Source organism: Emiliania huxleyi (genome assembly GCF_000372725.1).
Source record: "Emiliania huxleyi CCMP1516 chromosome Unknown EMIHUscaffold_183, whole genome shotgun sequence".
NCBI lineage: Eukaryota > Haptophyta > Isochrysidales > Noelaerhabdaceae > Emiliania > Emiliania huxleyi.
In genome coordinates this window covers 153,738-175,328 of record NW_005200754.1, presented here as the reverse complement: position 1 = coordinate 175,328, position 21,591 = coordinate 153,738, and the positions used below count along the sequence as shown (strand labels likewise).

General features: G+C 64.4%; 6 protein-coding genes across 6 annotated transcripts; 2 read left to right on the top strand and 4 right to left on the bottom strand.

Annotated features, from left to right (window-relative positions):
* Window positions 1–435: 435 nt before the first annotated feature.
* Window positions 436–1,590, top strand: EMIHUDRAFT_418368 (hypothetical protein). The gene is made up of 5 exons (XM_005783016.1): window positions 436–899; window positions 969–1,005; window positions 1,081–1,153; window positions 1,222–1,278; window positions 1,390–1,590. Exons 1-5 carry the CDS (start codon window positions 578–580, stop codon window positions 1,450–1,452), a joined length of 552 nt encoding a protein of 183 aa, XP_005783073.1. The 5' UTR covers window positions 436–577; the 3' UTR covers window positions 1,453–1,590.
* Window positions 1,591–1,760: 170 nt separating this feature from the next.
* Window positions 1,761–2,668, bottom strand: EMIHUDRAFT_442463 (hypothetical protein). The gene is made up of 3 exons (XM_005783015.1): window positions 2,456–2,668; window positions 2,080–2,416; window positions 1,761–2,007 (listed from the first exon to the last, which is right to left on the bottom strand). The coding sequence occupies exons 1-3, from the start codon at window positions 2,581–2,583 to the stop codon at window positions 1,873–1,875; spliced, it is 600 nt and encodes a 199-aa protein (XP_005783072.1). The 5' UTR covers window positions 2,584–2,668; the 3' UTR covers window positions 1,761–1,872.
* A 1,844-nt stretch (window positions 2,669–4,512) lies between these two features.
* EMIHUDRAFT_442460 (hypothetical protein) lies at window positions 4,513–5,869 on the bottom strand. Its single transcript, XM_005783014.1, has 5 exons — window positions 5,437–5,869; window positions 5,261–5,362; window positions 5,039–5,116; window positions 4,608–4,784; window positions 4,513–4,533 (listed from the first exon to the last, which is right to left on the bottom strand). The coding sequence occupies exons 1-5, from the start codon at window positions 5,845–5,847 to the stop codon at window positions 4,522–4,524; spliced, it is 780 nt and encodes a 259-aa protein (XP_005783071.1). The 5' UTR covers window positions 5,848–5,869; the 3' UTR covers window positions 4,513–4,521.
* Window positions 5,870–6,208: 339 nt separating this feature from the next.
* On the top strand, window positions 6,209–7,809 carry EMIHUDRAFT_232636 (hypothetical protein; the record flags this gene model as incomplete). Its single annotated transcript, XM_005783013.1, has 2 exons — window positions 6,209–6,463; window positions 6,556–7,809. 2 exons carry the CDS (start codon window positions 6,209–6,211, stop codon window positions 7,807–7,809), a joined length of 1,509 nt encoding a protein of 502 aa, XP_005783070.1.
* Window positions 7,810–10,158: 2,349 nt separating this feature from the next.
* On the bottom strand, window positions 10,159–18,413 carry EMIHUDRAFT_468338 (hypothetical protein; the record flags this gene model as incomplete). Its single annotated transcript, XM_005783012.1, has 19 exons — window positions 10,159–10,389; window positions 10,494–10,940; window positions 11,015–11,212; window positions 11,285–11,455; window positions 11,525–11,576; window positions 11,648–11,880; window positions 12,032–12,250; window positions 12,480–12,746; window positions 12,964–13,108; window positions 13,146–13,253; window positions 13,360–13,770; window positions 13,953–14,477; window positions 15,093–15,569; window positions 15,745–16,014; window positions 16,525–16,643; window positions 16,707–16,827; window positions 17,068–17,357; window positions 17,427–17,830; window positions 18,101–18,413. The coding sequence occupies 19 exons, from the start codon at window positions 18,411–18,413 to the stop codon at window positions 10,312–10,314; spliced, it is 4,848 nt and encodes a 1,615-aa protein (XP_005783069.1). The 3' UTR covers window positions 10,159–10,311.
* A 1,826-nt stretch (window positions 18,414–20,239) lies between these two features.
* EMIHUDRAFT_232633 (hypothetical protein) lies at window positions 20,240–21,410 on the bottom strand (the record flags this gene model as incomplete). The annotated part of the gene is made up of 2 exons (XM_005783011.1): window positions 20,240–20,743; window positions 21,003–21,410. 2 exons carry the CDS (start codon window positions 21,408–21,410, stop codon window positions 20,240–20,242), a joined length of 912 nt encoding a protein of 303 aa, XP_005783068.1.
* Window positions 21,411–21,591: the final 181 nt, after the last annotated feature.

The window sequence follows — 21,591 nt, the reverse complement described above, 5'->3', positions numbered from 1 at the left end:
CGGGCCCGCCGATGCCACACGCCTCTTCACACAGCAGGCGTACGCCTTCAGCGCCTGCCCCCCCGACAACGTCGGTCCCGGTGCAATGTCGTTGACGAGGTAGTCCTCCCCCTCCCACCGGAAAACCTGCCCAAGAAGGTCCGTCGAGCCAACCAGTCGTCTTGCCAGGCTCCGCACTTCCCGCGGCTGCACCGGCCTGAGAACGCCAGTGCTGACCGCGAGCGACAGACCTATCGCCCTAAGCTCCGCCAGGACCGCCTTCTCGCCCGCCGCCGCGGCCGCCCGATCCTTCTCGGCCTCCCGATAACGCACTGTTTCTTTTTTCTCCCAGTAAGCTAAAAGTATGTCGCAGTCGCTGCTGACGTCCTAGAAACCGCTGTGGGCAGCTCATCAGGCCAGCAAAATGCGGCGTCTCGCCTTCATCAGCGCGCTGCTGCCTCGCGCGGCGGCGTTCGCTCCCACCGGCGGGGTGGCCGCGTCAGTGCGGTACCTTCGCGCCGGCGCCATCGCGAGCGCTGCGCCAGACGTGGACCGCTACTATACAAAGGAGCGTGAGCCGGAGACCCGCGACTTTATCATGCAGCAGACGATGCTGCGGGTCAAGGATCCGGCGGCCTCGCTCGCCTTCTACTGCGATGTGCTCGGCTTCAACCTCGTCACGCACCGCGAGTTCGAGCAGTGGGGATTCAACGTCTACTTTGTGGCCCCCGTCGACCCAGCCAGCATCCCGTCCGATCCGGAGGAGCGCTTTGCCTTCTGCATGCGCACGCCGGGCTGCATCGAGCTGACATGGAACTACGGCTCCGAGGGCGAGACAGGGCCGGTGTACAACGTCGGCAACGGGGACGCCACCGGCACGAAGGACGGCGAGGCGGTGCGTGGAGGCTTTGGCCACCTCGGCAGCACCCACCGCCTCCGCGCACGCGACGCTGTGAAGAGACGTCCCTCATGCCTGAAGCTGCGGGTAGGCATCACCGTGCCCGATGTGTACGACGCGTGTGCGCGGTCCGTGAGCTCGGCTGCGAGCTAACATTGAGACGCGGCGTTCACACCGTCAAGACGCCGGCTGTGAACGAACAGGTTCGCGGAGCTCGGGTGCGAGTTCACCAAGACGCCCAACTCTGGCGGCATCAAGGGCCTCGCGTTTTTCAAGGTGCCCGACCAAGAAAGAAACTTACTGATCATCATGTCTCGGCTACATCTCGGTTTCACTGTGAGTAGGACCCGGACGGGTACCTCATCGAGGTGCTGCCGCAGGGCAGCCTCGTCACCAAGCCGGTGCGACATGTAGCCGAGATGTAGCCGAGCTCAGGAATGCCTTCAGCCGGCGCTTCTCTCCAGCGGGGCGAAAGCGGCCTTTGCTGCTTCCTTCACTCGAGCCGTGAGCAGGTGGATCATGCCGGCGTCCCGGTCGAGGGGGGAGGGTACGTCGACAACTCCAAGAAGAAGTGACTTCGCGGCGGCCGCGGACGTCTCGCATGCAGCTGTGGCCTCCAGAGCCGGCCGCGTTGGCGCGGTGCCGGTGTGTATTATGGCGGCGCTCTCTCTCTTCTTGGCGTCTTCTCAGTTTAGGTTTGAAAGGCAACAGTCTTGGACCAGTGGAGGCATTCATTGTATGACGATTGAGGCCCAAATGAGTATACACGGGCCGGGGGGGTGGCGAGCTGGCGACAGCGGCCGACAGACCGAGAGGCGAGACCCAAGACTCTCCGCCACACCCCGTCGGTGCAATGACCGATGTGGCATGACGCGAAAGTCTTCTAGTCGGGAGTGCATTGGGAGGGGAGACCTAGCTAGACCGCACAGGGCCACAACGCACAAGTGCGCTCGATGTCAGAGCAGCAGAACCGCATAACGAGGAAGGTAAGCGAGTCATTCGTCTCTAGACTCCTGCCACGCTGGCGTCTCGTCCCCCACAGCGTAGCTCCGTCCGCCGCTCAGCGCGTTGGCCAATCGCTCGTCCTGCCGTGAAGGCGGGCCCTCTGGGAAGCTGATCCGCTCAATTGCCTACGAGAGTGCGCCAGGGGCGGGTCCGAAAGCATGCGTCATTCTCCAGGTGGCATCCTCCCTCACGATCGCCTCTTTGAGCGCGTCAGGGCGGAAGCGGAGCAGGGGGGCGTGCGCCGCGCCGAGGCTCTCCACGCACAGCGACCATGCCGCCCACGACGAACGCAGCCGCCGCTGGTCGCGCAGCTCCTGCTCGGCGGTGCTCAGCGCACGATCCTCGCCCAAGCCGTGGCCTCCCTTTGCGTTGACCATCCACTCGCCGCGCGCCTTCGGGCAGATCATCCAGTCGCCACGCGCCAGCTGCTCGGCGAACTCGTCGTCCTCCCACTGCACGCGCCTGGGGGACGCACGAGCAGGTCGCATCACAAGCGGGCCCGGGCATATCCTTGGCACGGATTCAACCGAATACAGGGAGAGAGAGAGAGAGAGAGAGAGAGAGACCGAATACAGGGAAGAAATGGAGATGCCATCTCGGCGACATCGGCAATTCTCGCCCACGGAAGAAGACGAAGTCCTCCGCTTTGGCCTTGCCGCAACGCACGAGCATCGCCGCGTCGAGGAGGCGGCCACCCTCATACAGCGTAGGCGCAAGCTGGCGGCAGCCGCTCAGCAGCGAGCCGTGCGGATGAAGAACAGTGAGACGTTCCGCCTGAGGGGTGCGGGGCAGGCAGAAAAATAACGGCCCGGAGAAGCGCGGGGAGGGTTAGCAAGGCACAGGCAAAGAGCGGCCTCCGAGTCACCGCCATAGAAGACGGGGCTCCACCTATGGCGATCGCACGTCGTTCATCAGTCGGGTCGCGCTTGATTGTGCCCCTAAGCCCTGTAGAAGCTGCAGCCCACCCGAATACGCTGCTGCACGAGTCGAGCCACGAATCTCCAGGCCACACCTCGCCGTGGTCGGCGCTTCCGGGCGGCGCCTTCTGCTCGGCGAGCATGCCGACGTGCTCGTACAGCGGCAGCGACGAGGGCGCATTCACTACCACGCCACGTCCCTCGCCCAGCATCAGCAGTACGCATGGAGCGAATGCCCTGCGAGGGGCAGGAGGGTGGCGTTGAGCGCCCGCTTCTCCAGGTAAGTGTGCGGGTCTCTGTTGCGCGTCCGGGATGTAGAGCTCTAGAGGGTGGCGCCATGTGTGCTCCCACAGCCGCGGCTGCACAGCGAGCGGGTCCGCGGCGAGGACGGTGCCAGTCGGAGGCAGCGTCGAGAGCGAGGATGGCTCCTCGGGGCAATGGTCCCAGCAGTTTGCTGCCACAGCCGAGGAGCTCACCATGCGCTCGCCTTCGAGCAGTAGCGTTGGGTAGCTTTGGCCTGGTGTCGGCGTGAGAAGATAGGGATAAGAAGTCGCACCTTGCTCGTGCAGCACCCCGATCTCTCGAAGCATCTCGAAGCCGGCGTCGCCAAGCGCCTCTGGAGGTCGGCGCGCCTGCTCTTGCCGCACCCTCCGTGCCATCGCTTTGTGAAGAGGCACCGCAGACCGAGCGAGCTGGAGCTGAGGGAGCACGCCCTCCGGGCTTGCGGTGCGCAGCTCAGGCTTGTATCTTAAGAATTCTTTTTTACTTTTTTGGGTCCTGTGCGCTGTGGGCACCCTAACACAACACACACCGCTCACCCACGCGCTGGGAATTGCACTTTGAATGGTATGCTGTGGGGCTCCTGTCATTAGACGTGGAGACGCGAGGGTTGCCCCCCCTTGCCCCCCCACGACCTCGTGTGTGTGTGGAGAGAAGTTTACCTTACCCCTTACTTAAAGTACCTTACCCTTGGCCTTGCGCCTTGCCCCAGCATCGTAGAGCCCAGAGCCCCCTTGCCCCACCACTCTTTGATGTTCGTGTGACCGCCTCACACACACTCCCCCCTCAGGGCTAAGCAGTGCGCGGGCCCACCCGACTCTAGGCGAGGCGTCGACCACTCCTTCGGAATAGCTCTGTCAGTGGCTGCACTAGACGCCCATAGTGACGCGCGGCGCGGGCGGATGACTAGAGGAGAAAATGCGGAGATGCTAGCTCGCAGGTAGATGTGCTCAGCCAAGGGTAGGGATGAGGGGTAGAGGGGAATGTGTCAGTGCGAGAGGGGTGCACCAACCGCAGAGCGTTGTGTTTTGCCTTTGAAAACTGAACAGTTTTTTTTTGATGTGCGTGTGGAGAAATTTACCTTACCTTACCTAGCTCCATACTACAGCGCATGTACCACTACCAGCGCGAAACGTACCTCCGCTCACCTCAGATTCACCCCCGTCACGCAAACATCTGAACTCACCTTCTCTCCCGGCCGAATGCCACCGCGAGCCGAACGGCTGTGTGTGTGTGTGTGTGTGTGTGTGTGTGTGTGTGTGTGTGTGTGTGTGTGTGTGTGTGTGTGTGTGTGTGTGTGTGTGTGTGTGTGTGTGAGAGAGAGAGAGAGAGAGAGGACTCGCCGAGCCCCTCCTCCACCCTCTCTCGCCTCGGCGCGGCGTGGCGTTGCGGGATCGGGGCGCGGCACGAGCCCACTCGATCCCCGGCCCTTGCACGCCGATGTCATGGCAGTGCCACCTGCGTCAGCAGCGGTTGGAACGGTTGGACGACTCCTTCGTTGGAGGTGAGTGAGTGGCCGGTCTCACTGCCGCCTGCTCCAGCGACTCGACGTTTGTCTTCATGTCGATGTTCGACCCGACGGCCTTTCGCTTCCCCACGCCGAAGGCCGCCAGCCCGCCCCCGCCCCCCCTCTGCACCTCGAGCGCCCCTCGCTTGTACTTGAGAAGCACGTTGCGGCCGGCGCAGCGGCAGGTATACGCCGTGACCTGTTCACAGCTCTCTCTTCACAGCTCTTGCCACCTGCTCGCAGCCCATCTCGTGCCGAGGTGTGGCTGAGATGCGCGGAGGTGTGGCTGAGATGTGCCGAGGTGTGGCTGAGATGTGCCGAGGTGTGGCTGAGTTGTGCCTGCACGAACAACAACAATCACGCCGCGCACAGTAATGACGTGCCTGTGCGGGGTTCTCTCGCACAAGGCCGGATAATGGCAATGATAACAACAATAGTGATAGATCTACGCGCCTCCGCGAAGTTGTCTCGCACAACGCCCGACCGGACAGCGTCTGCAGTCGGCAGCCTCGGCTTGGTGAAGAGCGCGACCTGGAGAGGGGTGTGGAGAGGGAGGTGTGAAAGAGGGAGGCTTGGCGAGGGAGGCGGGAGGAGTGGTGTGTGACGAAGAGGGGGGGGGGGGGAGAGCTACTTTCTCATCGTTGCCACGGCTGCTGCTACAGCGCTGTGACTGACCTCGAGAGTGTCGACGGAAGGCCCGATCTCCGCGCTGACCACCGTCTGGTCCTCCATCACGCCGTTGCGGAGCGCCTCGTCAAGCAGCAGCAGCGACCCCACCTTTTCGCAGGCAGGCGTGTGTGAAGAGAATGCCGCCGCCCGAAGAGCCTTGGAGCGGCGGCGGGTGGGCTCGCCTTGCAGCGAAGCAACTCGACCACGTTCGCCCCCGCGAGCACCGCAATCACCTCGCCGTCTCGCTCCGACTTGTTGACCACCTCGAGCCACCCAGACGTCGGCGGGTCCCGCCCCGATCCGCTCTCGTTCGCATACCCAGGCAGCAGCTCGAGCGGCGGCGGGCCACGCATCGCGCTGGCGGTCATCGCAACCTCGCTCAACAGCGCGTTGCCGGTTCCACCCGGCAGGCAGCAGCAAAGCAGTGCCGAGAGCCCAGACGGCCCCTCCTCCTCCTCTGCCGCCGCTGCCGCCGCCGCTCGCCTCTCTCTTCCGCGGCTGATCGCCTCATTAACGCGGGTGCGGCGGACGTCGGGCGATTTGCTGTCGATCGTCTCTTTGTAGGGGCGTGCGGCGGCTACGGGCCGGCTCATGCGTCGTTGGCGAGGACTTGCTTTGTTGTACTCTATTGTACCAGCGCGATCGCGCTGCTTGCTCCGCCTGCCACAGTCGGGAGAAAAACTCCGCCCGACAGAAGCTCTCGCTAGATTCCTTGTCTGTTTTCTTTCTTTCTTTCTTTAGATTCCTTCCTTAACGGAAGAGAAGAACGTTGTGAGCCAACAGTGCGTCGGAGCGTCCGGGAACGTGGCCTGGGGCTACGCTGCGCTCGAGCAGGCACATCGCAGCCCCCGTCCACACCGCCTCGCTCCCGTACCGCCGCCGCCGCCGCCACCGCCAGCGCGGTAGACAGCCGACCCACCAAGCGGGCACGCTCGCAGGTGAGAGGTGTGACTGATGATCGACTCTGTGAGCTGCCTCCTGCTCACGGGCGCCCAAGCATTTTCGAGCCTCCCGTCCGACGCGCTGCCGAGGCTGCCCTTCACGTGTGAGGGCCACACAACCACCTACGAAGGCGAGACGGTAATGTGGCGCCGCAACTCAAAGGCCCGCCTGCTCGGCATTCTTCTCTGCTTGACCACCGTCTCTGGCGGCTTGGTCACCGCCGCTGGCGGCGCCGCGCTTGCTGCATCCTCAACTGCGCTGCCAGACGTCACTGCGCTTCCGGCGAGTCCCGCTACCACCACACCCTCCGCACCCCGGATGCCCGCATCCTCAACCCCTTGCCTCCGGCACCTACTTAGGCCATGGGCGCATTAATGGCCTACGACCCCCTGGACCACGAGGAGGTCCTCAACAAGATCCACACGAAATCGCGCAAGCTACGAATATCGCCAAGCACATCTCCATGCCACTGCCCCAAAGGTTGCGTGCCGTGGTTCATGGCCATTGGTGCGAGATACATGCCGGCACATGCCATCGAAGCCAGTATGGCTTACGTCATAGCAGCAGTGGGCTCGCAACGCAAGGCAGCGCCTTCACTCCTGCCTCATCTCATCTACGATGGCAAGCCAACAAACATCACGGCCTGGTTGCAAGGGCAAGGGGTGGAGGTCATATTTCATGGGCTGAGCTTCATAGACAAGATGAGGGAAGCTGGGTTGCGTCACAACCCCAGCGTTGGCGCCTACCTGCGGCTCGATCTCACAGTCAACGACACCGGACCGCTTGGCGCGCATCTACGTGGCGAGAAGAGCAGATGCCAATCCACAGTGTCCTACAAGCAGGTACTGTACACAGACACGGATGTCTTGTTCTTGGGGGACATTGGCCAGCAGAATCTCATCCGGCCTCGGAATGGGGGGCTGTTGGCCATGGGTCCTGAAGCCGTGAGAGGCTCCGCTCCCAGCAACTCCGGGGTGATGGTGATGGACGTGGAGCGGTTCTCGCAAAAGCGCGACGCACTTCTGCGCTTTGGGGTGGAGCACAAGTTTCACTTTCCTGCAGGAGACCAGGGTCTCCTCCTGGCGTTTTTCAAGGGATCAATCTCCAAGCTACCAGATGAGTGGAACTGGAAGGCGTACTGGGGCTGGCAAAAGGAGAAGAAGACAAACATACGCATCGCCCATTTCCATGGCCCGAAGCCAAGGGGGGTATATGGGTGGTATTGCCTGTGCAAATACAAGGCCTACTCTCCGGGGGTCTACTCAGAATACAAGGATCCATGTGAACAAGAAGCCAAGGAGACCACCGGAAACAAGAGAGAGGACGTGTTCAAAGCATACAAAGGACTCCTTGACCAAAGCCTCTCAGCAGACGGGGGAGCACTCGCCTTTTACCTGCTCCTGGTGTGGACAAACTACTTGAAGCTGTCTGGGCAATATCCTTCCGACCCGAGATTGGGCTCCGATCAAGCAATGTTGCGGTCCTGCCTGCTCAACAGCAAGATGGATCGGTGGCCACCGGGCCTAAGGGATGAACTAGCTGCCAACTTGTCGATAGCGGGATTGAACACCAGCATAGGCCGGGACTTTGCATCTGGCCGCCAGATCCTGTAAAATGCAGCGCTGCCTCACCCGAGAGATCCGCATCTGTGTCGCAGAAGTGTAGTTGTGCGGCAAGCCCTTGTTGTCAAAACGAGTGTATAGGAAACGAGTGTATAGGACGCAGGTCGAGCCAGTACCTCGGGACACGTTGCACCCTTGCGCCTGCCCCCCGCCGGCTCTCTGATACGGACTCCCCGGACTCCGCGAGCATCAAAAAAACAGTGCGGCAGTCGTCGACGGGCAAGCATATCCCACGACGGAGGGCCCATCACAGAGAACCTGCACGCCAACACCGGGCCTGCCACCAAATGGTGCAACAAGCCGTAATTGTCAGACATGCGCAGATGGCTACCAATGGTGGCCTTGCAACACGAACTCTGCCATTTGCACGTGCACTTTGATCGACGGGCAAGCATATCTGATCACCCAATCGAATGGAGACTTTGACGAGGCCGCTGCGGTGGTGCAGAATCGACGGGCGGCGGCGACGAGGCCGCTGAGGGCGGCGGCGACGAGGCCGCTGAGCGTGGCGGCGACGAGGCCGCTGAGGGCGGCGGCGACGAGGCCGTTGAGGGCGGCGGCGACAACCTCTCGCCGGTGGCCATTTGCAGAGGCTACTGCTACACCAAAACGGATGCGTGGGAACAGCGGTGCGCCTGGGGCGGCTGCGGGGGCTGCGCAGAGTGCCTGATCCCGCCGCCATCGCCGCCACCGCTGCCGCCACCAGCGGGGTGCACGGTGGCGCTCGCTGTCAACTACGACCCCTTGGCCGTCGCTGACGATGGTTCGTGCGTCTTTGGCCCAGGACCGGATGTGGAGGTCCCGGTGCAGACCTCCACATCGGAAAGTCTGTTTGTGCGGCCCCGTTGCGAAATCACGGGTCGGACTCTTGCTACAGGAGGGAGGTGCGACTTGCTACCCTATCCTGCGAGCGACTGCACCGGCTTTTACATGATCAGCGTAATCACGGGCCTACCAATGCCGTGCAGCAGAGAGAGAGAGAGAGAGGTCGTGGAAGCTTCGATCCCAAGGGGGGGAGCTGAGCCCACTCATAACCAACTCTCAGGGGCAGTAGGTGGGCGAGCCTCGAGCGCGCTCATCTCGATCGTCAAGGCGTCGCTACGCGCGGTCTTCCGCGGGGGGAGCTGCGTCGACGGGTGCGGGACCGCGGCGCAGCCAGTGCCGTGGCGATGCCTCCGGCCGTTTGTGGCGGGCGGCTTGCTGCTCGCTGCATGGCGAAAAACTCGTCTCGCCACACGCCAAGGGCTTATGCTCTGGCGAGACGTGAGGCGCATGCGCCCAGGATGGGAGGGGGCATGCGTAACGACACTGCTAGAGATGCCTTTCGGGGCCCAGAGATAAAACTTCTGTGATGCCATGCGTGACCTAGTAGTGTCCCCAGCTATGGGCGTGTCCACGTTGGAGCCAGGTGTGGTGTGGGCGCGAGAATAGCTCCGCCGTTCATGGAGGCAACCGATGCGAGTCGACTGGTGTGTGTCGTCGTGGTTTCGTATCAAGAATTCTCTCTCTCTCTGCCGTGCAGCACGCCCTCCGATGACGCCCAAACCACCTGCAGCCGCATGCTCACGATTGGAGACTCGGAAAACTGCCCGCAGTATTCTCAAACTCCAAACTTCGTGAGTGGCATACCGCGCTCGATGTGCGATTATCGTTGCAGCATCAGGCAAATTCCACCAGGGCGGTACCAGTTGCTTGTGGGGCAGGTCAAGCATGTGTTACACAAGTATCGCCTGTCCATCTCTGGGACACATGCTGACAAAACCATGATCGCCACCGAGGGCGCGTCGATGACGTTTTACGCGTCGAAATGCTGGACCTTGGCTGCGGAAAGGCGAAAGCGATGAAGGCCCGCATGGGCGAATGCAGAGGCCTGTCACAGAAACAGAATCGCCGGCACGCGCGCGGAAAAAAGAATCCCCGCGCCATCAAGGCTTCTCTCTCACTCACATGACTTTCTCTTCTCTCTCACAGCACACAGGTTCGAGAGAGAGATTTTTAGCAATACCAAACAACTCTGTCAGGTTCGACACAGGAAAAAAAGAATAATCAACGGGAGTGTCCCGGAAAGTGAGAAACGCCCGGCAGCGCGACTTTAACCTCCCATGTTTGTTCGCTCCATTCCTCGGGCTGTTCCACATCTCCTCAAGTCCTCATCTCTTTCGACTTTCCGACCTAGGCGGGGCGGGTGGCCGGTGGGCGCGGTGCGCGGTGTGCGGTGTGTGTTTTGTGTGTGTGTGTGTGTGTGTTTGACTGCGTCTGCGACAAGCGCACAAGGGACCCCTCTCCTTTTCTTATTAACAACGAAGGCGCTCTCAAAGAAAAACATGCGAACGCGTCAGTGGGAGTGTTTAAACGTTAGTCTGGGTTAACGTATAGAGACCGGTAGACGGCACGCGAAGTAGTATGAGAAGAGTGCCGCGGTGTATGGCAGCGAAAAGAGAACCGCTACCTCTACGCTTGACGCGTCCGAGCGGAGGGCGCCCGAGAGGCGCATCACAAGTTCGCGTGAAGCGACCACCTGCCGTCTGCGATGGATCGCCGCGAGTCGCTCTCCCGCCCGGCATGGCCCGCCTAGGGCAGACGGGAAGCCAAGGTCACGAAGCCGAGGGAGATGCAGACGGGTCAGCTGCTGTCCTCGCCGGCGTCGGCTGCATCGCATCCCGGCTACATCTCACCGGCGTCGGCGGGCTGCTCCTCTGCTCTCCCGCCCAGCAGCCCGGGGCGACGCCGGCGGAGGCGGAGGGCGTGCGGCGGCTGCCGCCGCCGCTACCGCCGCTGCTGCCTTCCCCCTGCGAGGCTCGCTCCGTCAGGCTGGGCAGCGAGACCTCGCGACTGAGCTGGTTGAAGATGCCGCGGCCGCCGCCGCCGATCGTGGAGCCGAAGGCGACGCTGACGGCCGCCTGCTCCGCCAGCTCCTCGGTCCACTCGCCCCGGCTGCTCCTGCGGCCGACAGCGGCGAGCGGAGGCTCCTCCTCCGTCCGCCGCTGCCGCGCCGACCCCTGCGCCGCCGCGCCCCTGCTGCTGTGCTTGCGCGGAGGCGCAGGGTTGGCGATGACGGCGAAGGAGGGGGAGCGGACGTCGATGCCGCCGCGGGCGAGGTCGGCCGCGCGGTCTCTCGACGCCTATCAATGATGAGTTGACCATCAATTCATCAGTTGGTTGGAGAGGCTGTGGGCCCCGTGCGGTCTCTCGACACCTTCCGGCGGTGCCTCCGCCGCGTGGGCGAAGCCTCCATGCCGGCCGCCTCTCCCGCCGCTCCGCCCTGCTGCCCTCCGCCCTGCTGCTGTCCGGGCTTCCGTTGGTGCGGAGGCGACGAGGTCGGCAAGCCGGCGCTCCTCTGCGCGGCGGAGCTGCCGCGCGAGCCTCGCCGCACGCTCGCCGCCGACGCAGACTCCTGTGAAGGAAGGGGTGCTGGGGGGGTGAGTGTGGGCCGGCGGGAGGCGGGTCCGCACGCCGCTGGCGGCTCCTCGGACACACGCGCGCAACTGCCGTCGGCGCCGTCGGGATCCCGAGGCGAGTGCTTCTCGAGCAAGTGCAGGTCGTGCAGCCGGCCGGAGCCGAGGCTGTCGCCAGTGGCCCTGCGGATGAGGTCCGACGGCCGCGCCTGCGTCGCCCCCTCGACGAGCCGGAAGCCGTCCTGCTAGCAAATACTCATCCATTAGCCGGGTGTGCATTGCGTCGCCCCCTCGACGAGCCGGAAGCCGTCCTGCGAGTGCCGCTGCGAGTGCCGGCGCGAGTCCCCTTCCTGAGAGTGGCGCCTATGGCTCATGAACCATGGTTCTCAACCGCTGAGTAGTCCGTCGCAGGCCCCGCCCGGGGGGGGTGGCGCCGCGAGGCGCTCGCAAGGCTGCCCCCGCTCCCCCTCCAGCTCTCGCCCGCCTCGCGCGTCGGCGAAGGAGGCGGCGCCGCCCCCGCCGCCCGCTCCAGAGGCTTGGACCGGTGCTTGGTTCGGCCGGCGGCGTGCTTCTTTTGCGGGGACGGCATCGGCGGCGGCTCCACTTTCTCGAGCGTCTCGGGCGGGAGCAGCGCGGAGAGAGGCTGCACCTTCGGAGGCTCGGCCGCCTGGAGGGGCGGGAAAGAGCTTCATTATGAGTCCGCCTCCTCCCCTGGCTGATGAGGAGTGTGGAGCATCCCCGGCCGCCTTGAGGTACGGGTTCGTGCGCGCGAGGAGGTAGTGCAGGTGCATCGACCCCTTGCCCTTGATCTCGCGCACGCCGCGCGAGAGCGTGGCGTACTCATCGCCGAGCAGCGACTGCGTCGTGTCCGAGATGGTGATGCAGCCGGGGGCGGAGTACGCGCACATGCGGGCGGCCGTGTTGACCGCGTCGCCGCAGAGGTCGTACTGGAAGCGCTTGTGCCCGATGATGCCGGCGATGGCGGAGCCAGAGTGGATCCCGACCTGCAGCTGCAGCGACACGTCCAGGTCCCGCACCTACGAGGACATGTCCGAGACTTGTCCCAGACATGTCTCGGACATGGTACGTACACGTCCAGGTCCCGCACCTACGTATCCGTCATCGACTAAGCATCTGCCGCCGGACCGGGCCGCAGCGATGTGTTCCGGTCCCGGCGCCACCATCCCGCATCTCGGCCGGATCTCGCATCTCGGCCGGATCTCGCATCTCGGCCGGATCTCGTCTCTCGGCTAGGTCTCGCGCCACGGGGTCCGAGTTGATGATGTCCATCATCTGGACCATCGAGTGCGCGAGGGCGGCGCAGGCGCAGGCGCGAGCGCCCGCCTCCTCGAGCAGTGTCGGGTCGGGGAGTCCTGCGGCGACCATGTAGTACTCGTTGACCGTCTTGCGCACCTTTTGAACCTTGAAGAGGTCGGCCAGCTGGTCGAACCGGTTGAAGACGAGCTGCAGCACGTCGACCACGTCCTCTCCGTTCTGGTTCTCGTCGTCGACGAGCGACTTGAGGCCGACCACCTGCGGAGACGGCTCGGGGAAAACCAGCTCGGCGAAGGTGCCGGCAGGGTGCTCATCCGAGCGACTCGAGGCTGAACACCTCTGCGAAACCTCTCGGCGAATCTCAGCGAATCTCGGCGAATCTAGGCGAGTCTCGGGGAGTCTGGGCCTTCGCGAAGAGGAAGGAGCACTCGTCGAACTCCTCGGCAATGATCTCGCCCGCCCCCTCCCCGTCAACCGCGGCCTTGGCCTTGAGCCGCTCGAGCACCTCGGGCGCAAAGATGTTTTCGAGCAGCTGCTGGCAGCGCACGACCTCCTCCTTGATGTCGTCGATGTGCTCGCGCGTGTCGTCGAGGAGCTTGGCGTGGTTGCGAAGGCCGGACCTGAGCCATCAATGCATTACGAGTTGCTCAGTCTCACTTAGCAGGTGTGGCGCGGCTGCGCAGGTCGGGCCGTCTGTTGAGGTTGTAGATGATGCCGACGCCGTGCGCGATGACAAAGAGGAAGATGGTCATCAGCATGCTGCTGCTGGAGCCGCCGTTCGGCGCCTAGTCTCAGGCTCTCTCGGGTCCTCTCGGTCAGTCTCGTGCGTCCAGGGGGAGCGCCGCCCGGCGCCATCGAGTTGCAGGGCCACTCGAGGAAGTACGACTCGCAGTTGGAGGGGCAGTAGCTCGTCGGGTCCTCCGGGCAGGGCGGGTTGCAGTAGGTAGGCTCCGGGAAGCCTCGCTTCGTGGCGTACCGTCCCGCGAGCTGGCTGCTCGCGCACGAGAACGGGAGGATGTCCGGCGTGTCGTACTCCCCGTTCTCGAGGACGCCGTCGTCGTTCTCTCGCTGGCCGCAGCCCAGGCCGACGAGCGCCCAGATGAGCGGGTACTCCTCCTCCGGCGTGTACACCTTGTTGTTGCACGCGAGGCGCATGCCCTGCGAGAAGCGCAGCATCACCGTCTGGCAGATGGGGTACCCCGCCGAGAGGACGATCATGATGAGCACGAGGAGCGGGAGGGAGAGGGCGAGCGTCGAGTAGCCGAACGCGATGTGCAGCAACCTGTGTTCACGCCTCGGGCTGTGAAGAGACGCCGTTCACAGGGTCGAGAGGCCGGGATCAATGTGCCGCCTCCGCCGTGTGCTGCGCTATATCTCGGCTATCCCTCGCTCATCCCTCGCCCATCCCTCGGCTATCTCTCGGCCATCTCTCGGCTATCTTCTCGCCCGAGGAAGGCCGTGTACTGGGACGAGGCGTCGGGCGCGAGCCAGTACCCGACCATCGACGTGAAGAAGGGGAAGGTGAGCAGCGCGACGTTGGCGTACTGCGCGCCCCCGATCGAGAAGCGGAGCACGATGAGGACCGAGGCGATGGCGGCCGAGGTGAGCATCCCGCCCAGGTAGCGGCAGAGGAGCAGGTTGATGACCGTCTGGTAGCTGCCGTGCTGGTCGATGATCAGCGGGTGCTGCCACCAGTGTGCGAAGTCGTAGCCCCCCGCCATGAGCATCAGAAAGGAGAGGAAGATGGCGGAGCGGCGGAGCGCGTCGATCACCTCCGACGGCAGCATCTGCACCGTGTACGACGTCGGCGCGACCGTGTCCCCCTCCCCAGTCTCGACAATGTCCTCCATCACCGACACCTGCGACGCCGCCGGGACGGACCCTCCCCGCCGGCCCTCGCCGACGGAGCCGTCCCGGCGCGACTTGTAGTCTGCGCGCGAGAAGCACGAGGCGCGCGCCTGCGGCAAATCGGCCACGAAGTCATACTTCCTTTTTGATTCGCGGAGGAGGCCCCGCCCGCGACGCTGCATGTCATCTCATCTCTCGTCATCTCTCGCCATCTCTCGCCATCTCTCCCCATGCCCGCCTGCGACTCGCACGTCTTTCGGCCGCGAGGCGAGGCCAGCTCGTCCGCCACCGCCTGCGGGAGCTCAGCTAGTCAATGAATGAGTCAAAAGGAATCAACCTCGAGTCCGCAACCGCCTACGAGAGCTTGCTGGCGGCCGTCATGCCTCGGCTGCACCTCGGCTAGCCTGCACCTCGGCCTCACCTCGGCTACACCTCGGCCTCACTCGGCTACACCTCGACTACACCTCGGCTACACCTCGGCTACACCTCGGCTACACCTCGGCTAGGCTACGCCTCGGCTACACTGCGGCCTCACCTCGGCTATATCTCTCAGTCGCACCTCGGCGATACTTGGTGCACCTTGGTTCCACGGGGGGGAGGCTCGGCTCCATCTCGGCTACATCCGCGCCTGCGAGAGCTCGACGGCGGCTGTCTCGCGCGTCGACGCCGTCGTGCTGCGCGGCGAGCCGATCGAGCCGCCCGCGCGGCCTGCTCTTCACACCGCGAGGCGTGAAGATGCGCTGCTCGGAGGCGCACGGCGGAGCGGCTGGCGAAGCAGCGGCGCCTTGCCCGAAGGAGTGGGCGTCGCTCCGCCCGCCGCGAGGCGAGGCGAGGTCCCACGCAGGGCCGGCCGAGTTGCGGGCCCCGGGCTCTGCGGAGAAGTTTGCGAGCCGGCGCGCCGGTGCAGACGAGTAGCCGGGCGGCGAAGGGGCCGCCATCGAGCCGCGGCACTCGCAGGAGCCGCGGCACGGGTTGGACGCGCGCGGCGTGGTGAAAAAGTGGTACGAGGAGGCGCGGTCCGTGATCTCGAGCGGCGGTGCGTCCGGGTCGAGCACCTCGCCCTCGAGCGAGCCACAGCCGCCGCCGCCGAAGGAGGACGCCCCTTCGAGCCCCCCGCCGCTCCCTCCTCGCCGCCCGAAGGAGGAGCCGTCCGGACGCGACTTGCGGCCGCCCCCCCCCCACAGGGACCTCCAGCCGCCGCCACCGGCACCGCCCACCGGGCTGGTCGCGCACCTGTCGACAAGCGAGGCCGTGGAGAGCGGTGAGGTGTGCCTCTCTGACGCTGCGGACCGCGCAGCCTCCCGAGGCCTCCTCGGTCTCACACGGGCGCTGCACCTCGGCCACATCTCGGCTATCTCTCGGCTATCTCGCGCGCCCTCCCGACGCCTGGCCTTGGATCGACGCGGACGCGCGCGCAGACGCGGCGAGCGGCTTTGCGAGGAGCGAGCGCATGCCGCCTCGCTGGGGCTGGTCGCCGCCGCCGCCTTCGAGGAGGGCACGCAGCGCCCGCGCGCCCGCACTCGCCGACACGTCGTTGAGGTCGCAGCTGCCCCGGTCGTCTGCTCCGCCCGGGCTCACCCAGTACGTGCCCTGGATGCCAACCTCGACGTCGGCGGGCGGGATGTCCTCGCGCCGGAGGTTGGGCGTGCAGTTGACGTAGGTCTTGAGCAGCTCGTACCTGTTCACAGCTGCACGTGTGAAGAGGCGGCACGGGAAGGTCAGAGAAGGTCTGGAGCAGCTCGCACGTGCTCGACGAGATGTGCACGCGACCCTTCTCGCCAGTCTCCTCCATCCGAACCGCCCCGTTAACCCCCGTCCCCCACATGTCGAAGTGGAACCTACAGCCGAGGTACAGCCGCGATCCGTCCGAGATCTAGCCGAGATGCAGCCCCACATGTCAAGATGGAACCGGACGGTGCCGATGATGCCGCCGGTGACGCGCCCAGTGTGCACGCCGACCCGGACCGCAATCTCGATCTCCTCCGCCGCCGCCTTGCGCTGCACCACATCCTGCATCGCGACCCCCATCCGCACGATCCTCGCCGCGTCGTCCTCGCGAGGCTCCTTGAGCGCGCCCGCGCAGACGATGTACGCGTCTCCGATCGTCTTGACCTTGTCGACCCGGTGTGTCTCGCACAGCCGGTCGAAGTCCTAAGGATGGTTGAGTCAGAGTTGGCTGCTTCGTCACCCCTCGACCCGGCGCGTCTCGCACGGCCGGTCGGAGGCCTCGAAGATGTCCGAGAGCAGTCCGAGGACTCGCTGAGGCGGGTGCGTCGCCGAGAGCTTGGTGAAGCCAACCATGTCCGCCTGCGGGGGCGGGGTGCGGGGGCACGTCATGGACGAGTCCTGATCCAGCCTGGGGAAGCCCACCATGTCCGCCTGCAGCACCGTCGTGCCGGGGTAGACGCGCACGCACGCGGTGTCCCCTCCGCCGAGGGCGGCGAGGATCGGCTCGGGGAGCGTGTTTGTCATTAGCCGGTGCATGCGGCGCCTGCTCGCACGGAGGGTGTGAAGACGCGGCTCGCTGCGCGCTGGCCCTCCGCCGGTGCATGCTGCGCCGGACGAGCCGTGTGACAATCAGCGGCTGCATCTCGGCTGCATCTCGGCTGCATCTCGGCTCATCTCGGCTGCATCTCGGCTGCATCTCGGCTATATCTCGGCTATATCTCGCCGGACGAGCCGCGAGACCATCAGCGCCTCCTTGAGCAGGTTGGCGTGCCAAAAGTTGTACCGCATCTCGCTGATGAGCTCGAAGGTGGTGAAGGTGCCCAGGATGTTGACGACGAGCTCCTTGAAGCTCTCGGCAAAGAGGACGTAGCCCCACTTGTTCGCAAAGTCGTTCCCGTCGTCTTGGCGCACCCAGGCCCAGAGCGCGGCATTCGTGGCCGCCATCACGATCATCAGCCCCCAGCCCGCAAAGACGACGATCTCGAAGGGCATGCCGGGTGTGAAGACCGTGTACATGACGATCAGGAAGAGGAAGTTGAAGCTAGACTCCTCGGGCCCGCCGTCGGACCCCACCTGGTGTTCATTACTCATTCGCTAGTCATCAAGTAGCCATCCGTTCTATCTCCCGCTGTCGCAGCCCACCTGGTGCTGGTAGAGCGCGATGGTGTTGAACATGCACCAGCCCCAGCTGGTCAGCACCATCACGACCAGCACCAAGATCCGCTCCGTCGCCGGGTGGCACTCGAGGCACGGAGGAAGCCTCTGCGGCAGAACGGTCCACGCCCAGGCGTGCACCAGCAAGCCGAGTTGTGCGCCCCGCATGATCAGCGCGAAGTCAGTGCCGCTGCCGCAGTAGACGGGGTCGAGCGGCAGCGCGCTGCTGCTGTTTGTTTCTTCTTGCAGGGCGCGGCGGCGATTCGGCCCCCACGGCTCCTGCAGCGGGTGCACGTCCTTCTCGGCGCAGAGGGTGAGGTGGTCGTAGATGAGGAGGGCGATCGAGAACAGCGCCAGGCTGAGCAGCACGATCCGGAACGAGCGGAGGTGGCCTAGCGACGACGCGGGGGGGGCTCTTGGTCGCCGCATCTCGATCTCTACTGAATCGGCTCGATATCTGCCGCCTCCCTGCCGCCTCTCTGCCGCCTCTCTGCCGCCTCTTGCCGCCTCTCTGCTAGACGGGACGCCTCGAAACGTGAGCTCCCGAAAGTCAGCTTCGAGCGACGGCTCGAGGAAGGAGAGGGAGGCCCAGCGTTTGCGTGCGCGAGAGTGCTCCTCCAGTTTCTCCTGCAGCGACTCGGCGAGCTCCTCGATCTCCCCACCCGCGCCGCTCCCGAGCTGGAATGTGTTTTGCGCATCGGCATTCTGGTCGTCGGCATCAGCCTCGGCGGCGTCGATCAGCGCATCGCCGAGGATCGGCGCGGTGCGCGGAGAGAGCGATGCGGTAGAGCTGGCGCGGGTGAGCGAGTCTCCGACAATCGTCGGCGCTCTACGCGGTCGGCTGCCGCTGCCGGGCGGCTCTGATGTCGGCGACAGCCGTGGCGCCGGCGCCAGAGTCTTCTGCCTGGCGATGGATTCGAGCGAGATGCCAGGGATTCTCTGGCCATCGACGGGACTACCGGTGCCCTTGGGCATTCAGCCGCTGCGACGGAGCCAAAAACAGGCCTCTGATGCCGCCAGCGGCGTCGCGGCGGCTCGGGCTTGGACGATCGGTCGATCTAAGGAAGAATTCTAACGCGAGTGAATTTTCAATGTATGTGGCTCTTACGTACAGGAGGAGGAAGCGGCCAATCGATCACCTAAGGAAGAACTCTGCGTCACGTGTGAATCAGAAGCATGGGGTCACTCCCGCGAAACTCGTGAACTAGCCGGGGCAGTCGGAGAAGGGGCAACTCCGTGCACTGACGGTCGGCCGCCAGAAAACACGCCTGCGTGGATCGCGTCACACCAATCCTCGCTACCCAACGCGGCCAAACAAAGGATATCCACCTCGAGAACCTCGAGAATCAGAAGGACCCCAAGAATTTTATAAGAATGGTACTAGCACAGGAAGAATTCTTGGACGACCGATGATCTAAGGAAGAATTCTACTCAGTAGCGATCACACGAGCCCAAGGAATTTTACAGAATGGCACTCGCACAGCAAGAATTCTTTCGCGGCTATGGATACACATCGTTCAGCCCAGTGCTTTGAACGTCTTGCTCTTCGAAAAAAACCATTGGGTTTGTATTATTAACAACGAAGGCGCTCTCAAAAAAATAAACGCGCAGGCACCGCCTAGGCCCTCGCTTGGCACCCACGGAGAGGTTGGAATATCCGCCGCCGCCCATGGCGCAGTGCTTCGTCTGCGCCGGCGATTCAAGCACCGAGCCGCTCCTCACCGATCTCTGCGACTGCCGGGACCTCCACCTGCACGCATCGTGCCAGCGGCGCCTCATCGCTCAAGTGAAGAGCCACAGCAGCTGTTGCGCGATCTGCAAGTCGCCGTACAGAAATGTCCGCTTCGAGACTCGCTGGTGCGGCGGCGACGATGATCAGGACTCGCATGCGGACCGAGGCGCCTCCAACCTCCCGCCTCGGCCCACCCTAGCCCCTCCGCTCTCGCGCCGCAGGCGCCTGCCCACGCCCACGCCTCGGACCTGCCACTGCTCACCCTTTGTCCCTTCGTCTGCCTCTTCTACGGCATCGGCGCCGCCTTTGGCTGCGACTTCTGCGCCCTCTTTCTGCCGCTCTCCTCGCTTGCCTACTGCTGTCTCTGGATCCACGCCTTTGGCCCGGCATGGCGAAAGGTGGCCATCGTTGGGGGCGACGTTGGAGGCGACGCGGGTTCGGTCTGCGAGGGGAGGGAGGGCCAGCGTGGCTCGAGGCATGGCGCTCAGGCGATCGCTTAAGCGTTAAGGCTGCAGGCCGATGCCAAAACGTTGTCCAGTGTCCAGTGTGAGGACTCGCCTCGGGGCTGCAGCGTCCGGGGGTGAGCAGAATATATTAAAATTGTAATACGGCTTTATGAGAGTCGTGGCAGGCTGTCAGAAGCATGGCGCAAGTCTCTTGTGTATACTCTAGCAAAAAAATACCTAGCAAGAAAACAAAGCAAGAAAGGCCCAGGTCCCCGAGGACCGCGACGGGACCGAGGACCTGGCCGGCGAGGAGCGAGGTGTGGTCGCGCCGATCGCGATCCGCCGTCAGACGTGGAGACGCGAGGGTTGCCCCCCTTGCCCCACCACCTCGTGTGTGTGGAGAAGTTTACCTTACCTTACCTTACCGCAATACGAACAGACGGAGTGTGACTGTGTTGTGTGTGTGTCGGACATCCGAGACGCACATCCGTTTCTTGACCACACAAGGTTCGAAAAGGGTGCGGTGCACACATGAGTCATGTTCACGTCCCACGTCCTCGCGGAGTGAGTCGGACACCATCAGTCCGTCGCCCCACCTCGCCCAGCACGTCCCAGCCGTCGCCTCAGCGCGACGGGACGGTGTAGACCGCCTCGAGGTACTCGACGATCTCGGGGCTCTCGAAGAGCTCCACGCCCGTGTTTGGGTCGACCAGGTACGGCACCTGGAACTGGACGCCCGTCTTGCGCACGAGCGCGTCCCGGTTGGCGGAGCCGCGCGCCGTGGGCACCAGAGTGTGCGGCAAGCAGAGCGCGCAGAGCTTCTCCCGCACCGGGCGGACGAACGGCGACGGCTCGTAGCCCCACAGCTGCAGCGGCTGCATCGCCTCGTTGTCTGGCCGCGCGTTCGGCTGCCGCTGCGAGCCGGCGAGGCCTCGCAGCAGCGTGGCCAGCGTGGCGGTGGCCACCTGGAAGCCTCCCCGCAGCGGCCAGAGAGCCTTTGGGTCGTACGCGGCTCTGGGCGGTCCGTAGGTCGAGAGCATGTACTCGACGATGTCGTCGCTCTCGAACATCTCGGTGCCCGTGTTTGGGTCCACCAGGAACGGGACGGTCATCCGGCCGGTCCGCTCCTACTCATGATCGTCTGCCGGTCAAGAAGGAGGTCGGGCACGGGCGACGGTCCGCCGGCCAGTCATGTCCTGCAGCTCCGATGCGAAGCCCGCCCTCGCGCCGGGGCAAGGGCGGAGGGCGAGCGGCAGGTCGAGCAGCAGCGCCGCCTCGCGCACCTATCCGTACCACTCTAAGCCGTCAGTGAGTTGGCGGCAGGTGCAGCAGGGCCGCCCCACGCGCCTTCCGACAAAAGGGCGAACCCTCGTACTCGTACAGCACCAGCGGCTCCTCCGGCCGCACCGCTTCCGCTAGTAGCGGCGAAGTATCGCGAAAGGCGACCGGGCCGACGCGAAAGCCGTATGTGCCAGACTCAACTCCGACCGCCGCAGCGTCGTCGCCGGTGAGCAGTCTGGGCGTCCAGCCGAGTGTGAACACGCCTGTTGCCAGCCGGACGGCGAGAGCAAGTCCACCGGTGATCAGCGACGGCAGCTGCTCCTTGGGACGGGTCATCGAGAGCGGCTTTGGCTTGGGCGCGACAAAGCCAGCCGGCGCTGCCACAGCCGGAGGTCGCGCGGCGCCACCATCACCGGGCCGTGTAGTTGGCTGCACCATCTGCACGAAGCCTGCTCGGTTCCCAGGTGCTGTCGGTCTCAGCGCGATGGGCAGGAGGAGCAGGAGGACTGGCATGGCTACGACGGCGGGGCGGCACCGCCTTGCCTGTCTGCGCCGTGTCTGCACCCGGCTGTTTGCGGCCGGGCTGTGTTGCGAAGCGCAATCTCCTGCGTGCCGAACCGGCGCGAGAGGGAGTATCCGCGGGTGGGGCGGGGGGGGCCCTCCCCTCCTAGATGATGATTCTAGCACTTCCCTC